The sequence below is a fragment of the Corvus brachyrhynchos genome, unplaced genomic scaffold (genome assembly GCF_000691975.1).
Source record: "Corvus brachyrhynchos isolate BGI_N302 unplaced genomic scaffold, ASM69197v1 scaffold69, whole genome shotgun sequence".
In the NCBI taxonomy this organism is placed as follows: Eukaryota; Metazoa; Chordata; class Aves; order Passeriformes; family Corvidae; genus Corvus; species Corvus brachyrhynchos.
In genome coordinates, this window is record NW_008240228.1 from 2,389,034 (window position 1) to 2,408,689 (window position 19,656).

The following is a 19,656-nucleotide window of genomic DNA, read 5'->3' on the forward strand; positions in this document are numbered from 1 at the left end:
ATTCCTGCTCCACTGCTCTCCTACCATCAGTCTTTATTCCTCACACAAACTACTGAATATCCCTGTAACCCATTCCCATGCCAGCTACTCCCAGGCTCTGCTCCATAAATAACAAGAATCTTCAAACAGTTTTTTGCTGTTTGCAGGGCTGTTTTCTTTTTCTTGTTTTGTTTTATTATTATTTTTTAAATTTTGTTTAAATAAATCATCCAACCCTTTCTCTTTACTTTCAAACTGGACAGGCTCCATCTCCCCCCTTTCTCATCTCCAGTGCAGCAGAGGCCACCAAGATCACAGGAGATTCACTCTCAGTAGAGGGTTTTCCTAAATGAAAAGTGAATCTAAAAACTGATTTTCCCAAAGCTGTATAATTTGGTGGGGAGATTTCCAAACCAAGGGCAAAGGGCTCATCACAAAGCTCCATCACAAAACTGCTGCTTCTTAAAGCCTGGGATTTGTTACCATGCAAAAGACTTGGATACATAGCTGGTAGATATGTCCAAAATAACACCTTTGCAGGGAGTAAATGAGTTAAAAGTTCTGTTCCAATTATTTTACTAAACCAACTTATCTGCATGAAATTTGTAATTTAAGTTAAATACTTAAAATCTTGGAAAACAAAACAAATATCAAGAATTTAGTTTTAACTAACTGATAGAAATCATTTGCTGCCTCACTTTGTAATTTGTATTTATCATTTTTTCATCAAAGGAAATGAAACTGGGCCAGACAGCAGAACAGGAATGATGAAACATCGATTCTCTTTGTTCATATGCTGTTTAGGAGAACAGTATTTTAGGGCTTTACTGGGCAAAAGACTCATTCCAATTTTAACAAAACATCTGGTTTGAGTGGTGCTAAGAAATGGCAATTGAATTTAAGCAGCAAAGAGCATTTAAGTCTTAAAAATAAAAAGATAGTGATCTACAAACTGAAAGCTTTATTAATCTCCAGCAGTAATATTGACACATTTATTAAATACTTTATAATACTGACTTCAAAAATGCAGGTTTGCCTTTTAAGAGTTTCACATAAAAACTCATTCTGTCAGCTGACTATCCCTAAAACTGAACTCCCCTAACAATTTCCCTTATCCTTGTTGCAGTATCTGCATTTTTGAGATCTTTAATCGGTCTTATGTACTGGTGTGCCATTGTTTTTATCTTGTAAATAAAATACTCATAGAAAAAAAAAGCACTTCAGAATTGTACAAAGTCATAAGCAAAGCTCAAGCGAAGTATTTTAATCAAGTGCCCCTGAGATCACAGAATTAATTAATGGCAACCTTCTTAGGAGCAGTGGCAAGTCTAACTGATTTTACAGCCTACTTCTAATTAAACAAAAAAATCCTTACCAAAGTTCTGCACATTTGTCTGATAAGTTTGGGGGACCATTCTTTTTGTTACTTGCAAAACCTCAAAAATACGTTGAAACTAAATTCATAAATATGCTAATAAATTATCTTTGAGAACAGAGATAAAAGACACTATATAAACCCAAACAGTTAATATTTGAACAGATACATTGCCCATTAAAATGCTTTTATGCCATCTTACTCTTATTAGCTCCATACATACATATCCATATGAAGAACTTGTCTATCAGAACTTGTAATCCTCAGTTCTTTGTGATGAAAATGATATGGCACTTAGGTAATATTGCACATGACCACTGCACTTGCAGTTCCTGACAGTAAGAAGAATGCTGAAAACATGCATTAATTACACAAAAATAAGGAAAACAAAAATTCCCAGCTATTTTGAAGCCATGCCAAGTCTCACAATAACTGAGGCTGAAGGAGATGTGCATTCCTGTCCCTATAGCTAAATTCATGTCAAACAGTAGCTACAGAAGGTTATTTAATGTATTGTACCTGTGCCTACCAATATCAAAAAGGTGTAAGTACAATATTTATGAAAATTATTGCTCCAATAGCCCTTTGAAGGTCCCAAAGCCAGCCGGGAAGAATAAAAAAGTCCTCTGTTTTACTAAAACCACAGTGATGATGCAAAATAACTGTTTGATCTATTATATATTTGAAAGCACTAAGCTAAATGCAGACAGTAATTGCTGACAAATCCCAGTAGTAAACAAACCAGTCTCACATTTTACATATTATCAAGAGGCTACAGAATTAATGGTTACAGCCAAAGAAATGTTGACACAGTTGCAGATTGAGCCTTAACATGCTGATCATGTTAAAATGCTGCACAAGAAATATTTTTCCACTTTGTAAAAAGCCAGACTGTTTACACGCGTAAGTGGCTGGAGATCTTGTTGTCTGTGTGTGGTCTTAACATTTCAGTATCATAACCATGAATATAAAGAGAAGCAGCATGAAATAACCTATTATACTTACAATCAATGCCAGACTGCACATATTAGAAGCACTGAGATTTACGTTTCTGAAAATGAGCATTACAACACACATATACCTACATACAAAGCTTTTATTTCCTTTTCTAAAAGGAATTAATAAATTGAAACAAAGCTTTTCTAAAAGTAAAGAGGACTCATATTTCACAAAATTAAGTTTTCTTCCCTTTACATTGCTTACAAAGGAAAAAAATCAAGAAATTAAAAATAATAAACATCATCATTGCTAAAAGCTGAGACATTCTGTAACTATGGTAATTTCACTTGTATTGTTTTAGCACATAAAATGTATTAAATTGCCCTAATTTTTATACAAATAAAGCATATATAACAGCTCTAGCTCATCAATGTCTTAAACCTCTAATCTGCTGATTCTTAGCTGATTTTTGCTACAAATTGCTGTTACTAATTTACTTAGGAATCACTGGAAAAATCTCCTGCAACAATTTTTTTTTCCTTTTAATAAAAAGCAAAGCCTTACTGAGGAAAGAGAACACTGTGAAATCATTAAGGAAAAGAAGATGCAAGCTCCCTGTACTGCAGGGAGACCAATTAGCAGCTTTACCATTCACACACAGCCAAGGACTGCCAGTGGGTAGGTAAAGTGTATCAAACTGTCCCACCTTCTCACTCCCTATGTCTAGCAATCAAACATGTAATTTTAAAAGGCAAGTATGCAGAATAAATAGAAATACTTACTTCAATCACTTAATGCAAGAACTCACAATATTTTTCACACTAATTGAGACTTCCTGCCACAGCCAGCAACAGAAAACAGAGGCCCTCATCCTTCCAGCATCTATCTGTGAACCCCACTACCCATGGCTGAAATTCCTAAGATTTCAGTGGGAAAAAAAATGAAGGATTGAAAGTACAAGGTTGTATCAAGAATGCATCTGTCCAAAGGTTTGAGACAGATTTCTGGTCCTATTGTTCATTTGCATATGTGGGAAGCTGAACGGGGAAGGAGGAATAACCTATTAAGTTTCCCACATGTTTATACCCTATTGATAATTTAATGTGTGCACAGGAAGCAAAGTTCTTCAAATCAGTTTCTTCTCTAAAATTACAGGATTAAAGTTAGAAGAGAAAAAATCAGGAACATAATGGATGAACAGAATTAACACTGCGGGATCATTCTAATTCCATTTGGGACACACATGCCCCCATGAGGCTGCGTTTCTGTTCCATAAGCATTTAAGAAAAATAAACATGTCACCGAAAGTCTTTAAAAGTACACTTCCCAAATTAGAGAAACTAACAGGGAGCCAATAGAAAAGAAATATGTATGAAGGGTAATTCACTGCAAAAACAAACAGTAAATGACCCTTGAAAGGGGTCCTTCTGAGTTTCCTGGAGGAAGCAGCATGGCTCTGTAACCACGCAGAACTGCAGTGCAGTATCCCCACTTTCCACTCCGGTCTCACAGGAGGGGGCCTCGTTGGCTGAAGTGTCCTAGGGAGGGAGATCCAAGCAGCCTTACGGGATTTCCATGGCTCTACTGCCCTGTCAGCCCGGCTATTGGAGCCTGGCTGCTGGAATCTGTATTTTTTGGTAAATAAAGCATTACGCTACACATTTCTTCAGTGTGGAATTATTTGTAAACATTCAGCTTTTGCTCTAGTCCAGAAACATTAATGGATTGGTTGAAGACAGCTGCAAACAACAAAGGAAGGCCTGAGAATTTATTTTGTGTAATGCCGGACTGCAAAACCTTCCTGTGGAAGTCACAGAGGGAAACTCCAGAATACACAAGCATTCGGTGGCAGATTGCCTTTCTCTTCAGGTAGCAGAGTACTCATTCCAATCCCATCACCTGTTCATGTGCAGTCTCTTCCTTAGGAAGCTAATGGCAAATTTTTGCATTTTTATGCTTATTATCTGCATTTATCTGCAATTTAACAGTTAAACAGGCTCCCCTGCTATTCAACAGCAGTTGTACAGGTGACAGCTTATGCCACAGTTGCTCCCACCCCATAGGACAGACCTTCCACAGCCTGTTCCACGACCCTGCCACTTTTCACTTTACTCCTTTCCCTAGTTCTGTCTGATTTTTAAGCCTCTATACAGTGCTGCTGTAAACATGAAAATAATAGCAAGGGAGATCTTTGCTGCTGTGAGAATGAGCTCTCACAGAACGGAATTTTCATAGTGTTTTCACTTTGTGGAAAAGCCTGGAATCCTCACCCTGAATACACAGGAACCTCCATCACACAGCCCACAGGAAAACTACAAAACCTTGCTGTTTTTCACCACACTAGTAAGGTAATAGATAACACAGCATTTAAACTGAATTATCTTTTAACTGATTAACTATTTTAACATTTAAACAAATAGCATATGGACATTTTGAGGAGATCCAAAGCATTACTGAAAACACAAGGGAACAAATCTAAACATCTTAAGGGTCACTGAACTGACTTGCAGATGGTCAAATGAGAGAAACGAGCAAGCCACTTGTTGATCAGGACCTAACCACCAAATCTGTGTGGCAATCCAAAGAGAAAGACATATTTCAAAACCAAGTACCAACATGATGACAGCCAGCAGCAGCAGAGATGATTTGGATTTGGCCATTACTACAGAGTAGATGCTCCTGGCGAATGAGCTTACCTTCTTAAGTACCATTACATTGCCTATTCTGAAACTACCACTTGTGTCAATTTAAAGCCACCAGTATCTCTTTAGACAAAATTTTTGAAGTATTCTCTACTTCTAAACTAGTTTTAGACTTGTAGTCCACAGTGAAGACCAAACTTTCTACTGGGTTTTAGGAATCTGTGATCATCACTGGTATTCCTAACACTTTGTAACAGCTCGAATACCCTGGCCTACTTACAAATCTGGAAATTATATTTTGCCATCTTCATTTTCTCGGCTTGGAGTGTGAATGCTGCCTCATAATGGTACATGAAAAACAGTTACCTCACCTTGTCACAGCACTGGCCACCAAGAAGAGAGCTTTAAGTGACTTTCTAGGTGTACAGCTTGAAATACTGTGAGATTCCTTGATGCTTGGAAAAGATAAAAAAGACAGGTTCTAACAATATCCAGGTATCATTTCACTTCTGAACTTACAATATTTTTTTATTGTATTCTTCATCACTGGATTTTCCTTCCCAAAACCTGTATCATAGTTCAAATAGGAATTTACAAAACCAGATTACATCCCAACAGTTACTACATGCTTAATAATGAAGGCCTCTCCAAAACAGCAACAACAAACGAACCATCTCTAATAACCCTACGGAAAATGGCTTCAAATTAGCAAAAAGTTTTCTGAACTATGTAGAATATGCTGAGCATCTGTAATTAAATCTCTTTCCAGTTCATAATCAAAAAGTACCCCTAGTTGTATCCTCCACATATTCTACAAATCAAAATTCCTGCCAATTATCAGGGTGAAGGGACAGAGACAAAGACACATTTTCCTTAACATTTTTTTGTCCTTTGAGGTCATCTCTAAACACCATCCTATTTCCACCAAACAATAGAAGCAAAATTAAATATTCAATTCAATTTACTGAAACACGCATAAATTGACATTAAAACATTTAAAACTAGTGACAAATTCTATCAGTTTTCTAAAGAAATCTGTAAACCGATGTTGCTCTTTTATTCCAGCCATGGCAGCCAATGATGATTTAATCACTGCTCTCTGCTATTCAGCTATTTTATGTTATGCTACAAACATTCAGTACTCACTCTTTGAGATGAGAATATGTTGTTGTTTGATTGCTTTTTTAAATTATGGGCTTCATTTTCAACTTTTGATGTGTCAGGCTTAATCCTATCATCCAAGTTGTTTGTAAATTCCCTGAGCCATGGATTGTGACTGTGTCAGTTTAACACCCAGGCAAATGAGAACCAGAGACTTGCAGACAATACCACAAAGGGAATGAGTAACTCTTTGGAGGCTTGTTTTCCACTGCTGAAGATTACCTTATTATGGCAGGGCAGCACACTCTGGTACAGCTCAAATGATTCTCCTTCCTATTTTTATGCTACAGGAATGTCAAAATAAAGAAGGGAAAGTTATATTCTGCATGAGCCTACTAACTGTCACATCCTAGGATCTTGGCATTGAACAGATCCTCTTTAATGGCCCAAGAGTTAGCTCTTTCCCAACTCTTTAGTTCAGCAAATATTTTCTGTTCAGATCTAGACATTGCTATTCTCTCAGCCTTTATCTGTATGATACAAAGCAGGATAAACCACAGCCATGTATATTTGGTCCATTATGAGTGCTATTAAATCACTGGGATATTCAATGAACAAAGACAATCCTCAGAGTTTACAACAGGAGAATATTGGCTCAAGCTTGAAAGGCTGTATTTAACTATACCTTATATAAACTATTGTTTCACCAGCACAGTGGTGTCAGATATGCCAGGCATCGTACTAATTCCTGGAAACTAAGCAGGGACTTGCAAAGAGGACCTTGCACACAGAACAGAGCTTAGTTTAGCTCACTTATTGCATAACTTTTTTGAGTAAAATGAGGATAGAATTATTGAAGAAACTTTACAAGCCTCAGTCATCAACAACATGAAAATGCTGAGAAAATGTTCTGTGGCTATGACACATTTTCTTGGGTGGAAACCACTGTGTCATTCTTCCTTATCTCTGTTCTCACTCTCCCTCAAGACCAACAACTGACTGTTCTCCAACCAGCTTTGATGCAACATTTTTACAGTGATTCTCCACTTGAATCCTATCTCATAGTACATGGCAAGTTACACAGAAAAAGGAAAAAATCTCCATTTTGCTGAAGCGTGGATATTAAGGATTTCCTGCACAAGGATCTGTCTGCAAAACACACCTATAGCAAAAACAGCAAAGAACCCTCCGTGAAGGTCAAAGACAAAAAAAGTACAAACCCAAGAAAGATGGTACTTGCCCTTAAGGCTTCATAAATGCACCCTACTTCCCTAGCAAAGTGTACACAGCCAACAGGAAAATACTCAAATCACAGAAGTGAAGATTTTGGTTGAAAACATCTGCACATGATCTAGACCACAAACTATTTTTTCCCACTTTCCCAAGTGAAAAGCTTTCAGTTAGTTACAAACACTGTTTGGTAGTAAGAAGGCAGAGTTGTCTCTTGTGCTGGCCTCATTCAAAGTACTGCATTCCTTGAAGCAGGGAAATAAACAATGGGTGAGCCTCACATGTGAAGGGCCAGACACCATGGCTTGGCAAGACCCAGCTTCACTCACCACACCTCTGTATGACTAAATGAACATCCACAGCTGATCTGACTCCTATTTGATATAGAAAGGTGTTTATTCCTTCTTTCATTTTGCCAAGCAACATCACACGAAGGCAGAAGTTGACAGATCCTGCAAAAAACACCACCACACAACAGCAGAAGGGCCCCAATACAGACACACTGTGCAGAAGTTGCCTTCTGCAGTAAGAGTTCTGTCAATCAAGAGACCTCTTCCCTCCATATTGGGGCTTGTATTTCAAAGGGGTTTTTAACTTATTACTAAATGTCTTTATTATATCTGCAACACTTTGCCTCTCCATTACAACATTGCTTGTGGTAATGAAAATGGTGGAGAGGTATTCAGAGAAAAAACAAACACCACAACACAAACAAGCCATGACGTTTCCATATGTAATTTGTTGACAAAGTTTGTATGACTGATATTAAAACATTCAAGAAATCTCTCTTATTTCTACATTTTTTTAAATATCTGAAGTTAATTTTCAATTCTGATGAGACCATTCTTTTTCAAACTAGACAAGTTTTTGGCACAAAATAAATACATGATGTTCATAATCTAAATTTAAAATGAGTCAGCTGGAAAATAAATAGGAAAAAAACCAAAGCAGAAGCGAAGATGTAACTAAAAAAATGTAGGAGTTTGCATGTTAAATTTTAAAGCATGAATTACTTAGTCAACATTTGTTTATTTTATATTAGTCATTATTGTAGCAAGTTTCAATCACACACATTTGAAGCAATTTAATATGTTGACTTTCTTAAGCATTGTGTGTCAGAAATACTTCCAGTCAAAAGAGGGAAACTAGATTAAGACAAAAATCACCAGTTGAACCCCTAATCACATTAGAGTGAATGAGCCATCCCACACTACCCTACATTCAAATACTGGTTGAGAAACTTTTTCTGCCTTACAACATAAAATCATATACACCTAAGCCTAATGTAATAGGTCTTTTCATAATTCTATTTTAATTCACGCATCCTTTCACAGTCCCTGGGGAATCGCAAGTCAGCAATGCAGAAGATTTAATTTTACTCATTTCATACTGGAATTAAAATCAATTTATGTTTTATTATTTGGCTGTATCACATTTCCATATTTTTCCAACCTAACTTCCTTACACACTGACATTATAGATGAACAAAATATATTAAAAACACAGATAAACTGGACTGAGGAAGTGTGTCCCTACTTAAGCTACAGCATGCTACCAATATACTCCTACAGGCTCTGATCCAAAGCCCATTGACTCCAGTGAGGTTTGGGTCAGATCTACTGTAAAAAGAACTTAATTCGGTAGTGGTAAATGATATCCAAAATATATAATTTGATTAGAAATCACTCCAAGTAACACTGTGAAGAATGTTGGTGACTGCTTCACAGCTCATACAGATTTTAGTTCCTTGAACTATTATTAAAAGAAGTCTGGAATCCCAAGTTTTTGCCAACCACACTGTTGCAGCTTAATTGGGCAGCTGACAACTCTTAGAAAATAACTGCAGTATCATCTCTTTTAGAAGAACTAGTGTGGGAAGTGAAACACTTTCATGGGAGCTAAACTTTCTGGAGTCATGGTAATGAATCTGTTTTCATCAGGTGACCATGAGTCATCATTTTATCAGCAGTTTAAAGGACTTTCACAATAGTTGAGCGTCATCGGTGCCCATGCACAGCAGTGACTGCAGCACAACAATGAAACGGGGCCATGTGCTATGGTACCATTATTTAAGGAAAAGTCTGGCTACTGACTCAAGAAAAATACTGCAAAGTCACGGTGGAATAAGTGCTGCAGGGAACACAAAATGTCCCCAAACTGGAACACAAAATGTCCAGAAAGGAAGCTTTTATTTGAGAATTGAAAGTAAGCAATAATTTTGCTATTAAAAATAGATGCCTTTTAAGGAAGTTGTGAACTATATGGATGAAACATCGGGAAAGAATAAAAACGTGTTGTCAGTCACTCTTCCCCCCTTTACTCCATAGGCCTGTCAGAACACACTCTTATACCAACTATTCAGATAGCTCCCACATACTAGAATCCATCTACATTGTCCTAAGTAAGGAGAGGCCACATAAAAAATTACCAAAAAACATTATAATACATTTTCATTATCATAACATCAAGAGCAAAAACTGCATCACTGCATCATGAAACTGTTTTTACCAGGTACTGCATAAAACATGGATGCCTTTACCTCCCAGCCTACTAACCTCCATCTGAACCCACTGGAAAGAATTGAAGAATTTCACCTACAGTCTAAGCTGAAGCCTCTCCCAGGACCTAAAGACACTCTGTGACCCCACGCAGCATCGCTGCTAAGCCCTCATGTTTTGCTGGACTCAGAGAGATTCAAGTCTGCTCCTAAGTTTCCCATCCTTTCCTCCTTCAGGGCTGGACTCAGAGGTCAAGCAGGCAGCACCACCAGCATCTCCACGAAGCAGAACAGTGGAGGTGTAAAATCTGGTAGTGCTGGTCAGAAATAAAGCACACAGCAAGTATCATGGAACCTACAGTCTTTGAATTAATTAGATTAAAAAAATACCATGTTACTTAGTATGGTGGGTATTTAGAATCCCATATCACTGCCACAGTAATATAGTGCTCACAGTTAGCAAAAAACCTACTTTTCAGGCACAAGTGGTACTTTAAAAACTAATCAGATTTGAATTACCAAAAGAAGTAATGCAAGTTGAACCATCCTTTTATTCTTTATTTGAAGTGATCCCTGTGAAAGCAGTATTTCCACTATTGTTGTTTATCCCTCTGGCTTCCTATTCCTTTCTCCTTCTGCTAACACTTTAATCTCTCAACTCTTCATCCACTCATCATTTCCCTGGGCTTGAAAATTAATCCTCTGAGGTCAGTGAGGAAACTTCCACTGACTCCAGGATTTAGAATTATATTATACACTTAATTTTCCTCCCCCTTCTACCTCCCAACTTCCTCTTTTGTTTCTTCTGGAACTTATTTACTCATCACTTTAGCCATTCCATATCTGGTCCCATGAAATTGGGAATTAAATGCAGCATTAAGAGAGAGAACTAAATAGATGTCCCTCCAGCCATTATTATTGTTTGCACTTCCTACTTTAAATCACATTCCCTCCTGCCCCTTTTTCATCATCTTCTTTAAGACTTCTAAGCCCTTTTAGACAAGTATTCTATTTTATCCATTTATACAGAAACAAACATGACAGCTGAGTGAAGTGTGATGGTACTTGATAATAACAATTTCAGCCACCTGTATTTCCAGTTGTTCTAAGCAATACCACTTCAGGAAAGCTCCATCTCTAGAAAACCACTATTTGATGGTTAACATAACTATTTCTTAATTTTTAAAGACCCAAAAAGCAAATACAAGAACACACAATACATGTAAAACTCAACAACCCCAAATCTGTTTGGAGAACACCAGTACCTTAGTTTTAGATTTACAATACTTTAGAAAATTCTATTTAAATCACAGAAACCTAATCTTAGCATGTTTCTATTGAAACATTTGTGAGTACTCCAACCACAGGAATTTCACATACAAATGTCTTCATTTTACAGTGAAGGGGAAAAGAACATCAGAAAAGACTGTATTTATTAGTTAATTTAACTAAGTACTCTCTAAAAAAAACCTAACTCTCAAACCAGAAATCAGAATGCTAACAAGCTCACAACTATGTACATAAAAAAGCAGCTGCAGACTCAGTCTTATAGCTCTGAGCAGTCACAATATATAAAAATTTACTCTAAATACAAACAGAATTCCTTATCCTTGCTCTCCCCTTGAGAACACTGCACTCATGTATCTGTGGACTTAATACAGAAGTAAACACATCTGTTATCCTTTATCACTCACTATATGGGATCAGATAAATAAAAAGTCAGGTAAGAAAATCTACTCAACGCCATAGTTTTTTTCTTTCCAAACAATTCCCAAGAAAGAGGAAACACATCACTTTCTCACAAAAATATTATGACTTAACCACAAATATTTACAGAAATACTGATCAGCTAACTCAATGGACACACTTCACAGAAATGTGAACTTTAATCTGTCAAGCCCACTGAGATGTCACCTAAGAATCATCCAGACAGGCACAACTGGTGGAGAAATCTGTGCTGATGTACTGTCACTGTACTACATTTCAACTGGTAGCTAAAAAACCCATCAGAAATACCAAAATAAACTTCAAAATAAATGCTCATCTTGTTATTGCAGACCCAAGACAATCCACAGGTGTGTGAGCAGACCCTAAACTGACCCAGCCAGGGCTGCCAGTCCATACTGGGACACTGTCTGACAGGAAGATGGCTTTCCATTTCCTTCTACCTACTGCTAGAGCCTGTAACCAATGCTCTTGCTACACACACCTTCTTTCATGGCACACTCCTAAGATTCCAAAGACAGATGTTAGGATGCCTTTGGTTATACGTCAGTATCTTAATGATTACATTAAGGTACATCAATATAAAGAAACCTAAGTACACAAACTGATCATATTAAAATCCCACCATCATTTTCCTGGCCAATTATATCCAGTATTTTCATCTTTGTTCCCAATATAAAACAAAAAGCTGTGCTTGCTATTTCAAATGAACTTGCCACTTCAAGCAAGCAAAAAATGAGTAGGAAGGATAAAAAAAGGTACATATATGTCCAGCATGCAATAATTTAAATTGGTAACAAGGAGCAACAATGCTGAAAAATCAATTGTAGAGTGAGCTGGATGACCAGAGGGAACACTGAAACTACAATTATCTTAATATAAGGCCTACAAATCTGAGACAGAACAGTGCTCAAAGTAGGAAACAAAGTAAAAAAAGCTTCCCTTTGAGCTGAGCTATTGAAATGTAGTAACAAGTTACTCTTCCGTCTTTGGCAAACGAATGAATTGCAGAAAACAGTAAATGAAATTTTTCTATTGCAGCCATAAAAATTACTATATTTAGTTCTGCAGCTTGGCATGAATAAAGTCAATTTACACAATTCTGGAAGAAAAATTCTTTCTACTTTGTCCAAAGTTTTAAACAAGGCCCTAGTGATATTATTTTTGAAATCCATATAGAATTCATGATTTTGCTTTAAGCCTCACCAATTAAATTTAAGATTTATTTCTCAGAACAGCAGTAAAATATTTTAGCAACACACAGAGAAAGATAAATTAAATTCATATGCTGGGGGTATTTTACCATGCAATGCTTTATGAAGTATCAATATAAAATAAAATTGAAAATTGATGATCAAATTAACTTGCACAAAATATTATCTGTTGCAAATCACAACACTGTATCGTCCAGCTGCTTGGTAGGTGAAGAAAGTGTGTTTCGGACCTAAGTGTAGTTTTTGTATTAAGGTTTAAAGCTATTTTACTGCATCAAGTAGTTTATTTCAATCCCTCTTAACTGCCCATAAAGCTAAGCTTAAGATCGCCTCTCAAAAACAGACCAATTGCTCCCTCCACTGGAAGTAACAGACCATTACCCGGCGTGCAGAGACCGGCAGATAAAACACACATTGGTAAGAAGGGAAGTTAAACAAATTAGAGGGGGTTTCCACTTAATTACTTGACAGTCAGCTAAGATTTGATGGACTGATAACCTGCACTTTTCACTCTTTTACTTAAAAGATTCACAAACACAAGTTTGCAAAATCTAAAAAGTAAAAAAACTTAAAAGTAGAGAATGTGTAAGATGAGGCGAGGCACCTGAAACACGGAATCATGGCACCACAGAGTGGTTTGGGTTGAAAGGGACCTTAGAGACCATCCCTCCTCCAGTTCTAACGCCCTGCCAGGGGCAGGGACACCTTCCAGTAGACCAGGAGGGACTGGATGGGGCTCTGAGCAGACTTGAACACTTCCAGGGATGGGGCATCCACAACTTCTCTTGGCTGCCTGTTCCAGTGTGTCACCACCCTCAGAGGGAAGAATTTCTTCCTAAGACCTAATCTGAACCTACTCTCTTTCAGTCTAGACCCATCCCCCTTCTCCTGTAGGGGTATATACCCTTGGAAATAGTCTCTCTCCATCTTTCTTGTAGGCTCCTTTCAGGTACTAGAAGGCCACAATTCAGTCACCCTGAAGCCTTTTCTTCTCCAGGCTGAACAATCCCAATTCTCTCACACCTTCCTCAAGGAGAGCAGCTCCATCTATCATCTCCATGTCCCTCCTGTAGACTTGTTCTAACACATCTGTCCTGAACGTTTTCAGACTCGGTAAAATGCCCCCATCAATTTAAACACAAGGAATCTACAATCAAGAATATAGTATTTTCTGTACTCCCTCTGCAGAGACAAGCAAGAATAGTTTTTAATGGAGAACCTTCTGCACAGGGACCTTCCTTGCAAAACTTATGTGAAAGCTGAACAGTCTTAGAAAATATTCACATGAAATACAAATCCAGTGAATGTAAAGAAACAAAACTTTACCTGATCTAACAAGAAAATGTTACACATCTGTGCACAAAGTGAATTTCAATCAGGTCAAGGTAAAGTTAATTTTCAGCATTTGGTACATGCAAAACTTACTCTCATTTCTCATATACTGTAAGAACGAAAAAGTTGTATTTTATTGCCATTCTCAAAAGCTTTATCTGTGATACTGCTTACCAAACACATCCTCAATGAGAACCCAGCCCTTGCTCAGGCAGTCAAGGATGCTAAACTTGGTGAGTGCAAGGCCCATGCTGAATACCAGTAACACATCTATACTGAACAATGAAGCTGTAATGATGCAGGTCAGAAACCAAGTGTCTTCAGGCTTTTTACGGAGTAAAGACATTCCAACTCACACCACTTGTTTTCTTGGGCGCTTACATGAATATTGATGATATCAAGAGTTCTCAGCTGAGAAAAGCAATGCCTTCAGCCTCAGCTCCTGTTGTTACCCACATCAGTGGTGCACGGACTCACAGTATCAGCTAAAATGTGCTCAAAGATATTTCTCCTTAAGTCCTCTATCAACTCAGCAGCACTGAATAATACAAACATCATACTGTTAACTGAAGGTTTACAATCCTGTTAAACAGAAAGAATTTAAAGCAAACATCCCACTAAATGACAGCAGTTTTCCTTGGAAAAGAACCCGTAGCACACAAAAATTAAGTGCTTGGTCTTCTCAAAAAAACAAAACCAAGCTTCAACAGCTTCCACAGTCTGATCACTCAGGAAGGGTTTTGTAGCTGCCCTCCAAAAAAACCGCAAGCATACCCACAGAGGAAAAATCTCTTCTGTTAGGAAAAAAACATTTCCAAGAAAATAATATTTTGTGCTAATCACAAGTAGGTATATTTATTGATTAGCTGGTATAGTTACAGTAGAAGAATTATGAAGTGCTATGTTTATTATAGAATGTTTTGAAAAGCTTTGCTCTTCAGCACATAACCAAAAGTCTGGGACTGTTTGCAAAATGTACTTCAACGGTATTTTATTGGACATGAAACAACTAATTGCTGAAAATGGAAAAAGAGGCTAAAAAAGAGACAAATTTAATGTCAAGAGTGATAAATAGTTTAAGAACACTGCTACACCTTAAACCAGGAACCCTTAGACCTGGGAGGTACATAAATAATATTACAAGATTACCATAAGAAAAGAATCCAGCCAAAATTTTACTTCAGGGAGCAAATAGTGTTTTACTGAGAATTCATGTTTCTACTTCTAACTGCACAACGAATCACTTTGAGTTACAGCATTTTAATCCTCAGCTGACCCCAGACGCACTCTGCCATGATACAGCAGCAATCCCAAGTTTGCTTCCAGAGGGAGAGAAAAGCTCATATAAAGCCTGCTACTATGACCAGAAGGCTGAAGGATGCACTTTTAGTATCAACAGACACATTCTAAGCAGTATTACAGATTTTTTTTTTTTTTTTTTAAGCTATGACATTCCACTTACCTTAATGACAAATTTGTTGGATGCCATGATAGGTCAATGTGAGCTGGTCCTATAAAAATACCAATTAAAAGTGATCAGCACTGGAGAAACACTCAGATCTCAACACCCATCGAGAAGGATTTTTACATCTGTGGTTCATTTTTTCATTACTGCTATTCTTCAAACCTACACTCTGCTTTAAAAAAAACAAGGAAAACTCTTATTTAAACGAGAATTTCTTAGCTACCTGTGTTGGTTTCTTTTAGTGAACCTCATAACTGCCCAGGCACTTTCCATTCAACACAGGAAATACAAAGTTAGAACTCTTTTAAGTAAGAAACTATAGTTTTTGGCTCACCTGGTATCCATTCATACATACACACGTTATGCACATTTAAAATTTGAGACTACTACACACATAAAGCAACATAACCTGAGTTTTACGGTGGTTGCACAAAAGTAAAGTGAGCTTTGGACATCCTCTTCTCTTTCTTATCCCAAACAGGACCTGAATTACTTCCTTTGGGATCCTGAGTGAAGTACATTGAGCTGCACACAGACTCTGACCCTGCCTCAGACCATTCCAAGTAGCTCAGGAAGTGTTAACTTGTGCTAGAAGTTAAACACTCCCTTGGGCTCAAGAAAAAACCCTCAATTAATTGCTAAGATTTTTTTCCAAACTGACATTTACAGTCACAGCACTGAAGCTACTTGGGAAGCCCATCATCCTCCACATAAATAGGAGCCCAAAACTGACTTGTCAAAAAAGGAGAAAATCAGGTTAAACTCATGAAAGTCTTTCCAGCTAACTCCACAATGCTGGGATTCAGGAAAGACATGCAATGGACCCTATGGTACCAATTAATAGCTACAAGAAACAGGAATACAAAAACTCTGATACATTCTATTTTCACACAGGGTAGGAAGAGAGCCAACAGACAACAAAGAGATTTGGATTGGTCAGAAAACCAGGTGAAGCAGAGTCTCAATAAAGTGGCAGGAGGTAGAGTACCCAAACCATACAGCTTAAGCTTCAAAATGAAGAAGGAAAATGAGCATCAGTAGCTGCTGTCTGCAATAAATGAACAGCAACAGAAACCACACTAAGAACAGAGCTGCCTTTTGTAATCTAAATTTTCCTAAAGGATTAGTCTCTTAAAGTGGAAAAATCTGGTCAATTTTGTAGGAGATGGTATAGGAAAATACTAAAAACTGAGGAATATGTACACATTTGTCATTGCATACTTCACGTTAAGTACTACGACAGAGCTGTCAAAATTTCAGGACACAAATCAGGTTGGGGATATGTGTCTCTGTCAGGCACTACACTTACATATTTCAAAATGCACTTGTTATCATTACTCAACTTCAAAAAAGTGCAAAACAAGATGAACACCCACTTTACAACAACACAGCATAGCACAGATGATTTTAATCCTAAAATACTTAACAGTCCTGCACGCAGAAACTGGAATACCATCATGCCTTGCACCATGACACTGTCATTCTCCCTTGCACCAAACAGCCCTGGAAACTTCTCCATCTTATCAGATTAAACCCTGTCAACTTTACTGACAGCAATTTTGAGAAACACAATGCAAGGAACAGTGCTCTGGATCATTTGAGACATCCTGTTTCAGTTCAGTCATGTAGTAAGTGCTACTCTAGAGAAGTAAACATAGTAGAGAAACTACATGAGAACTCTCCCTAGGATATAAAACCCACACATTGTTGAAAGAGCAGCTGCTAGAACTAGTTCAGAAGAGATGCTGAAGAGAAATTGCAGCCAGCAAATCAAAACCAAGAGCTTCTCAGTTCCTCAAAACATTGCTTCCAAGAAACAATACTTGAACTGCTAATGTTTTCTCATTAATCCTTACAGTAGCAATAATATAAAAAAGAATTGCAACAAAACATGGCAGAGCATCACCTCTTCTCCAAATGTTCTCATGTTCTCTTGAGAACAAACAAAGCAGGTGGATGAATCTGAACTTATCCCGGGGTCACTGATCTCTTTCTGGTAACAATTTATCTTCCAGAATACTACTTGTGCAACACATCTGCTACTACTCACGTGTGAGCCACTGGCAGGCAGAAATACCCTCCAAATACAATTTACAAAAATAATACAAGAAAACACATAAAAAGGAGAAAGATGCACAAGAAAAGTTAGCTTTGGTTCAGTTTGCTCTTCCTGGGAGTAAGCTGACTTTGGGAGTTTGCCAACTACCCCATTCTTTGCACTGACCTCACAGATAAGACAAAGGAAATACAGCAGACAGACAAAATGTAAGCAAATCCTCAGAAAACAAAAAGGAAAATATTTTATGTGTGAACCATCAGGAAAATCACTGAAGTGACACAGGTGAAAAAATACTCATTACTCAGACATCAGAAGATGAGGAAAACCACTCATCAATTGTCCAAGAAAAAAAAAAAAAAAACAACTAGCCCCAAAATACTTTGCCATTTCCTGTGTTTAAAAAAAAAAAAAAGGGCAGCAAAAAACCCCACCAAAAACACAGATCTATTACAATTGCTACTGTCTGACAGCAAGATTCTGTTTCATGTTCTTTTTCAGTTGCAAACATCTAAAGTAAACTCTATATAAGGATATACAAAGATAAGCAAATACAGCAGAAAAACTCCTCTCACAAGACTATACATACATATTTTTTTTTTTTTTTAAAAAGTCCTGATATGGGATGTCTAGTATTTCAAGACCTAAAATGTTGATACAACCTGTACAAGAAGACATGATTTAGAACTAAACACATAGGTTGCGTGTAAGTAGAGTGAGATGCACTTGAAAAATAATGTGGCAAAATATCTTCCTTTCCTAAATTTGAGCCCAGTGGAGCAGTGGATACTCAGGAGAAGCCAGAAAACATGGTCACCCAGAGAGCAAGCTCAAGTGTCCTCTACCAGCTATGAACAGCATCTTACCTTAGCAAAGTAGCTTCCCGTGGTGAGGAAACTTAGAACTCAGAAGGAACGAGGAACTGAAAACTCCTGCCACACACTTGGAGACACAGCAGCAAACTTCACACACTTGCTCATTGCTGGATGCCTTTGCCACACCTGGGGACAGGGGGCACCTGAAAACGCTAGAAACAAACAAACGCTAATTACGGAACTCTGTAGGTTAACTATTTTTGTAGTTCAAAATGAGCTATCACAACATAAAAGAGGAGTTTTCTGAACTTCCCAGTCCAGCACCTGCAGTTTCTGGGACCGGATCCTAAGCTTGGGATGAGCAGGGCAATGCTCAGCTACTCTCATATCCAGTAAAGCATCTCTGGTTCTGAAAAGACACACCAGAATCTTCCCATGTTTGCCATTCAGGATTTTTATGCTCACTGTTGCCAATTACTCCACTTAACCCTTGAAAAGTACTCTTCCAGCTAGTCAGTACCTATTCTCCTCGTTGTTATTCACACTCCTTCATTCATAAACTGCCCATTCACCTTTAAGGTTCAACAACTCTGTTTCAAAAACATGACCCACTTACCACAGAACTGCCTAGAACTAAAGGAACGAGATGTTCTGAAGAGCATGAGAGGGCTGTCACAGACAGGTACTATTATCTTTTTGCACTGGTAAGTGCCTTTTTAAACTTTTGTGGAACAGCTGAATGCAATTAACAATGAAAAATTACTGTACAATGAAAAATAATTATACTCCTTTCTGCATGGAGATCAGGCATTAAATACTTCTCTTTTGGCTAGTTATAAACTCTGCACCTATAAATGAAAACAAACCCATTCATTAACACATTAATATAAAACGGGATATTCCTGACAGTGACTGCAGGAATAGAGAGAAGAGTGAACACGTGAAAAGTATTAATGTATTCACAGAAGTATTTCTTGTACTTACAGGAATGAATACAGGAAAAGTGAATACAGGAAAGCAGAACAGCTAAGGAAAAGCGGAGGTCAGGGAACAAAGTTATTTGAACTTGTTTTGGCTAGGGCACTTCTGCCCGCCCACAGGAAGCCTCAGAGACCTGGGCGCAAGTGTAAGGCAGAGTGACTGCAATGGCAGGTAAGCAAGGAAGAAGAATCAGAGATATTATATACGCATATACATATTTTTAAGTGCGGCCAGTGCCTGGCCGGGCCGGGCAGGGGTGAGGAACGGGACACAGCGGCTGAGGCGGCACCTGAGGGAGGCTCGGT

At 37.8% G+C, this 19,656-nt stretch overlaps 2 protein-coding genes across 5 annotated transcripts in view; one reads left to right on the top strand and one right to left on the bottom strand.

Annotated features, from left to right (window-relative positions):
* The window catches only part of SLX4IP (SLX4 interacting protein), a 73,641-nt gene extending 54,200 nt beyond the window's left edge, over positions 1-19,441 (bottom strand). For all 3 annotated transcript variants that reach the window (XM_017745327.1, XM_017745326.1, XM_017745325.1), the window contains exons 1-3: positions 19,355-19,441; positions 18,422-18,582; positions 15,497-15,545 (exon numbers count right to left, since the gene is read on the bottom strand). In XM_017745327.1, the coding sequence (XP_017600816.1) occupies positions 15,497-15,523 (27 nt within the window). In that variant the 5' untranslated portion in view covers positions 15,524-15,545; positions 18,422-18,582; positions 19,355-19,441. The remainder of the gene's footprint in view (positions 1-15,496; positions 15,546-18,421; positions 18,583-19,354) is intronic.
* Positions 19,442-19,450: 9 nt separating this feature from the next.
* The window catches only part of MKKS (McKusick-Kaufman syndrome), an 8,530-nt gene continuing 8,324 nt past the window's right edge, over positions 19,451-19,656 (top strand). Inside the window, exon 1 of one of the 2 annotated variants that reach the window (XM_017745323.1) lies at positions 19,451-19,522. The gene's annotated coding sequence lies outside the window, so the exon portion shown is untranslated. The remainder of the gene's footprint in view (positions 19,523-19,656) is intronic. The other variant, XM_017745321.1, reaches the window with a different exon arrangement.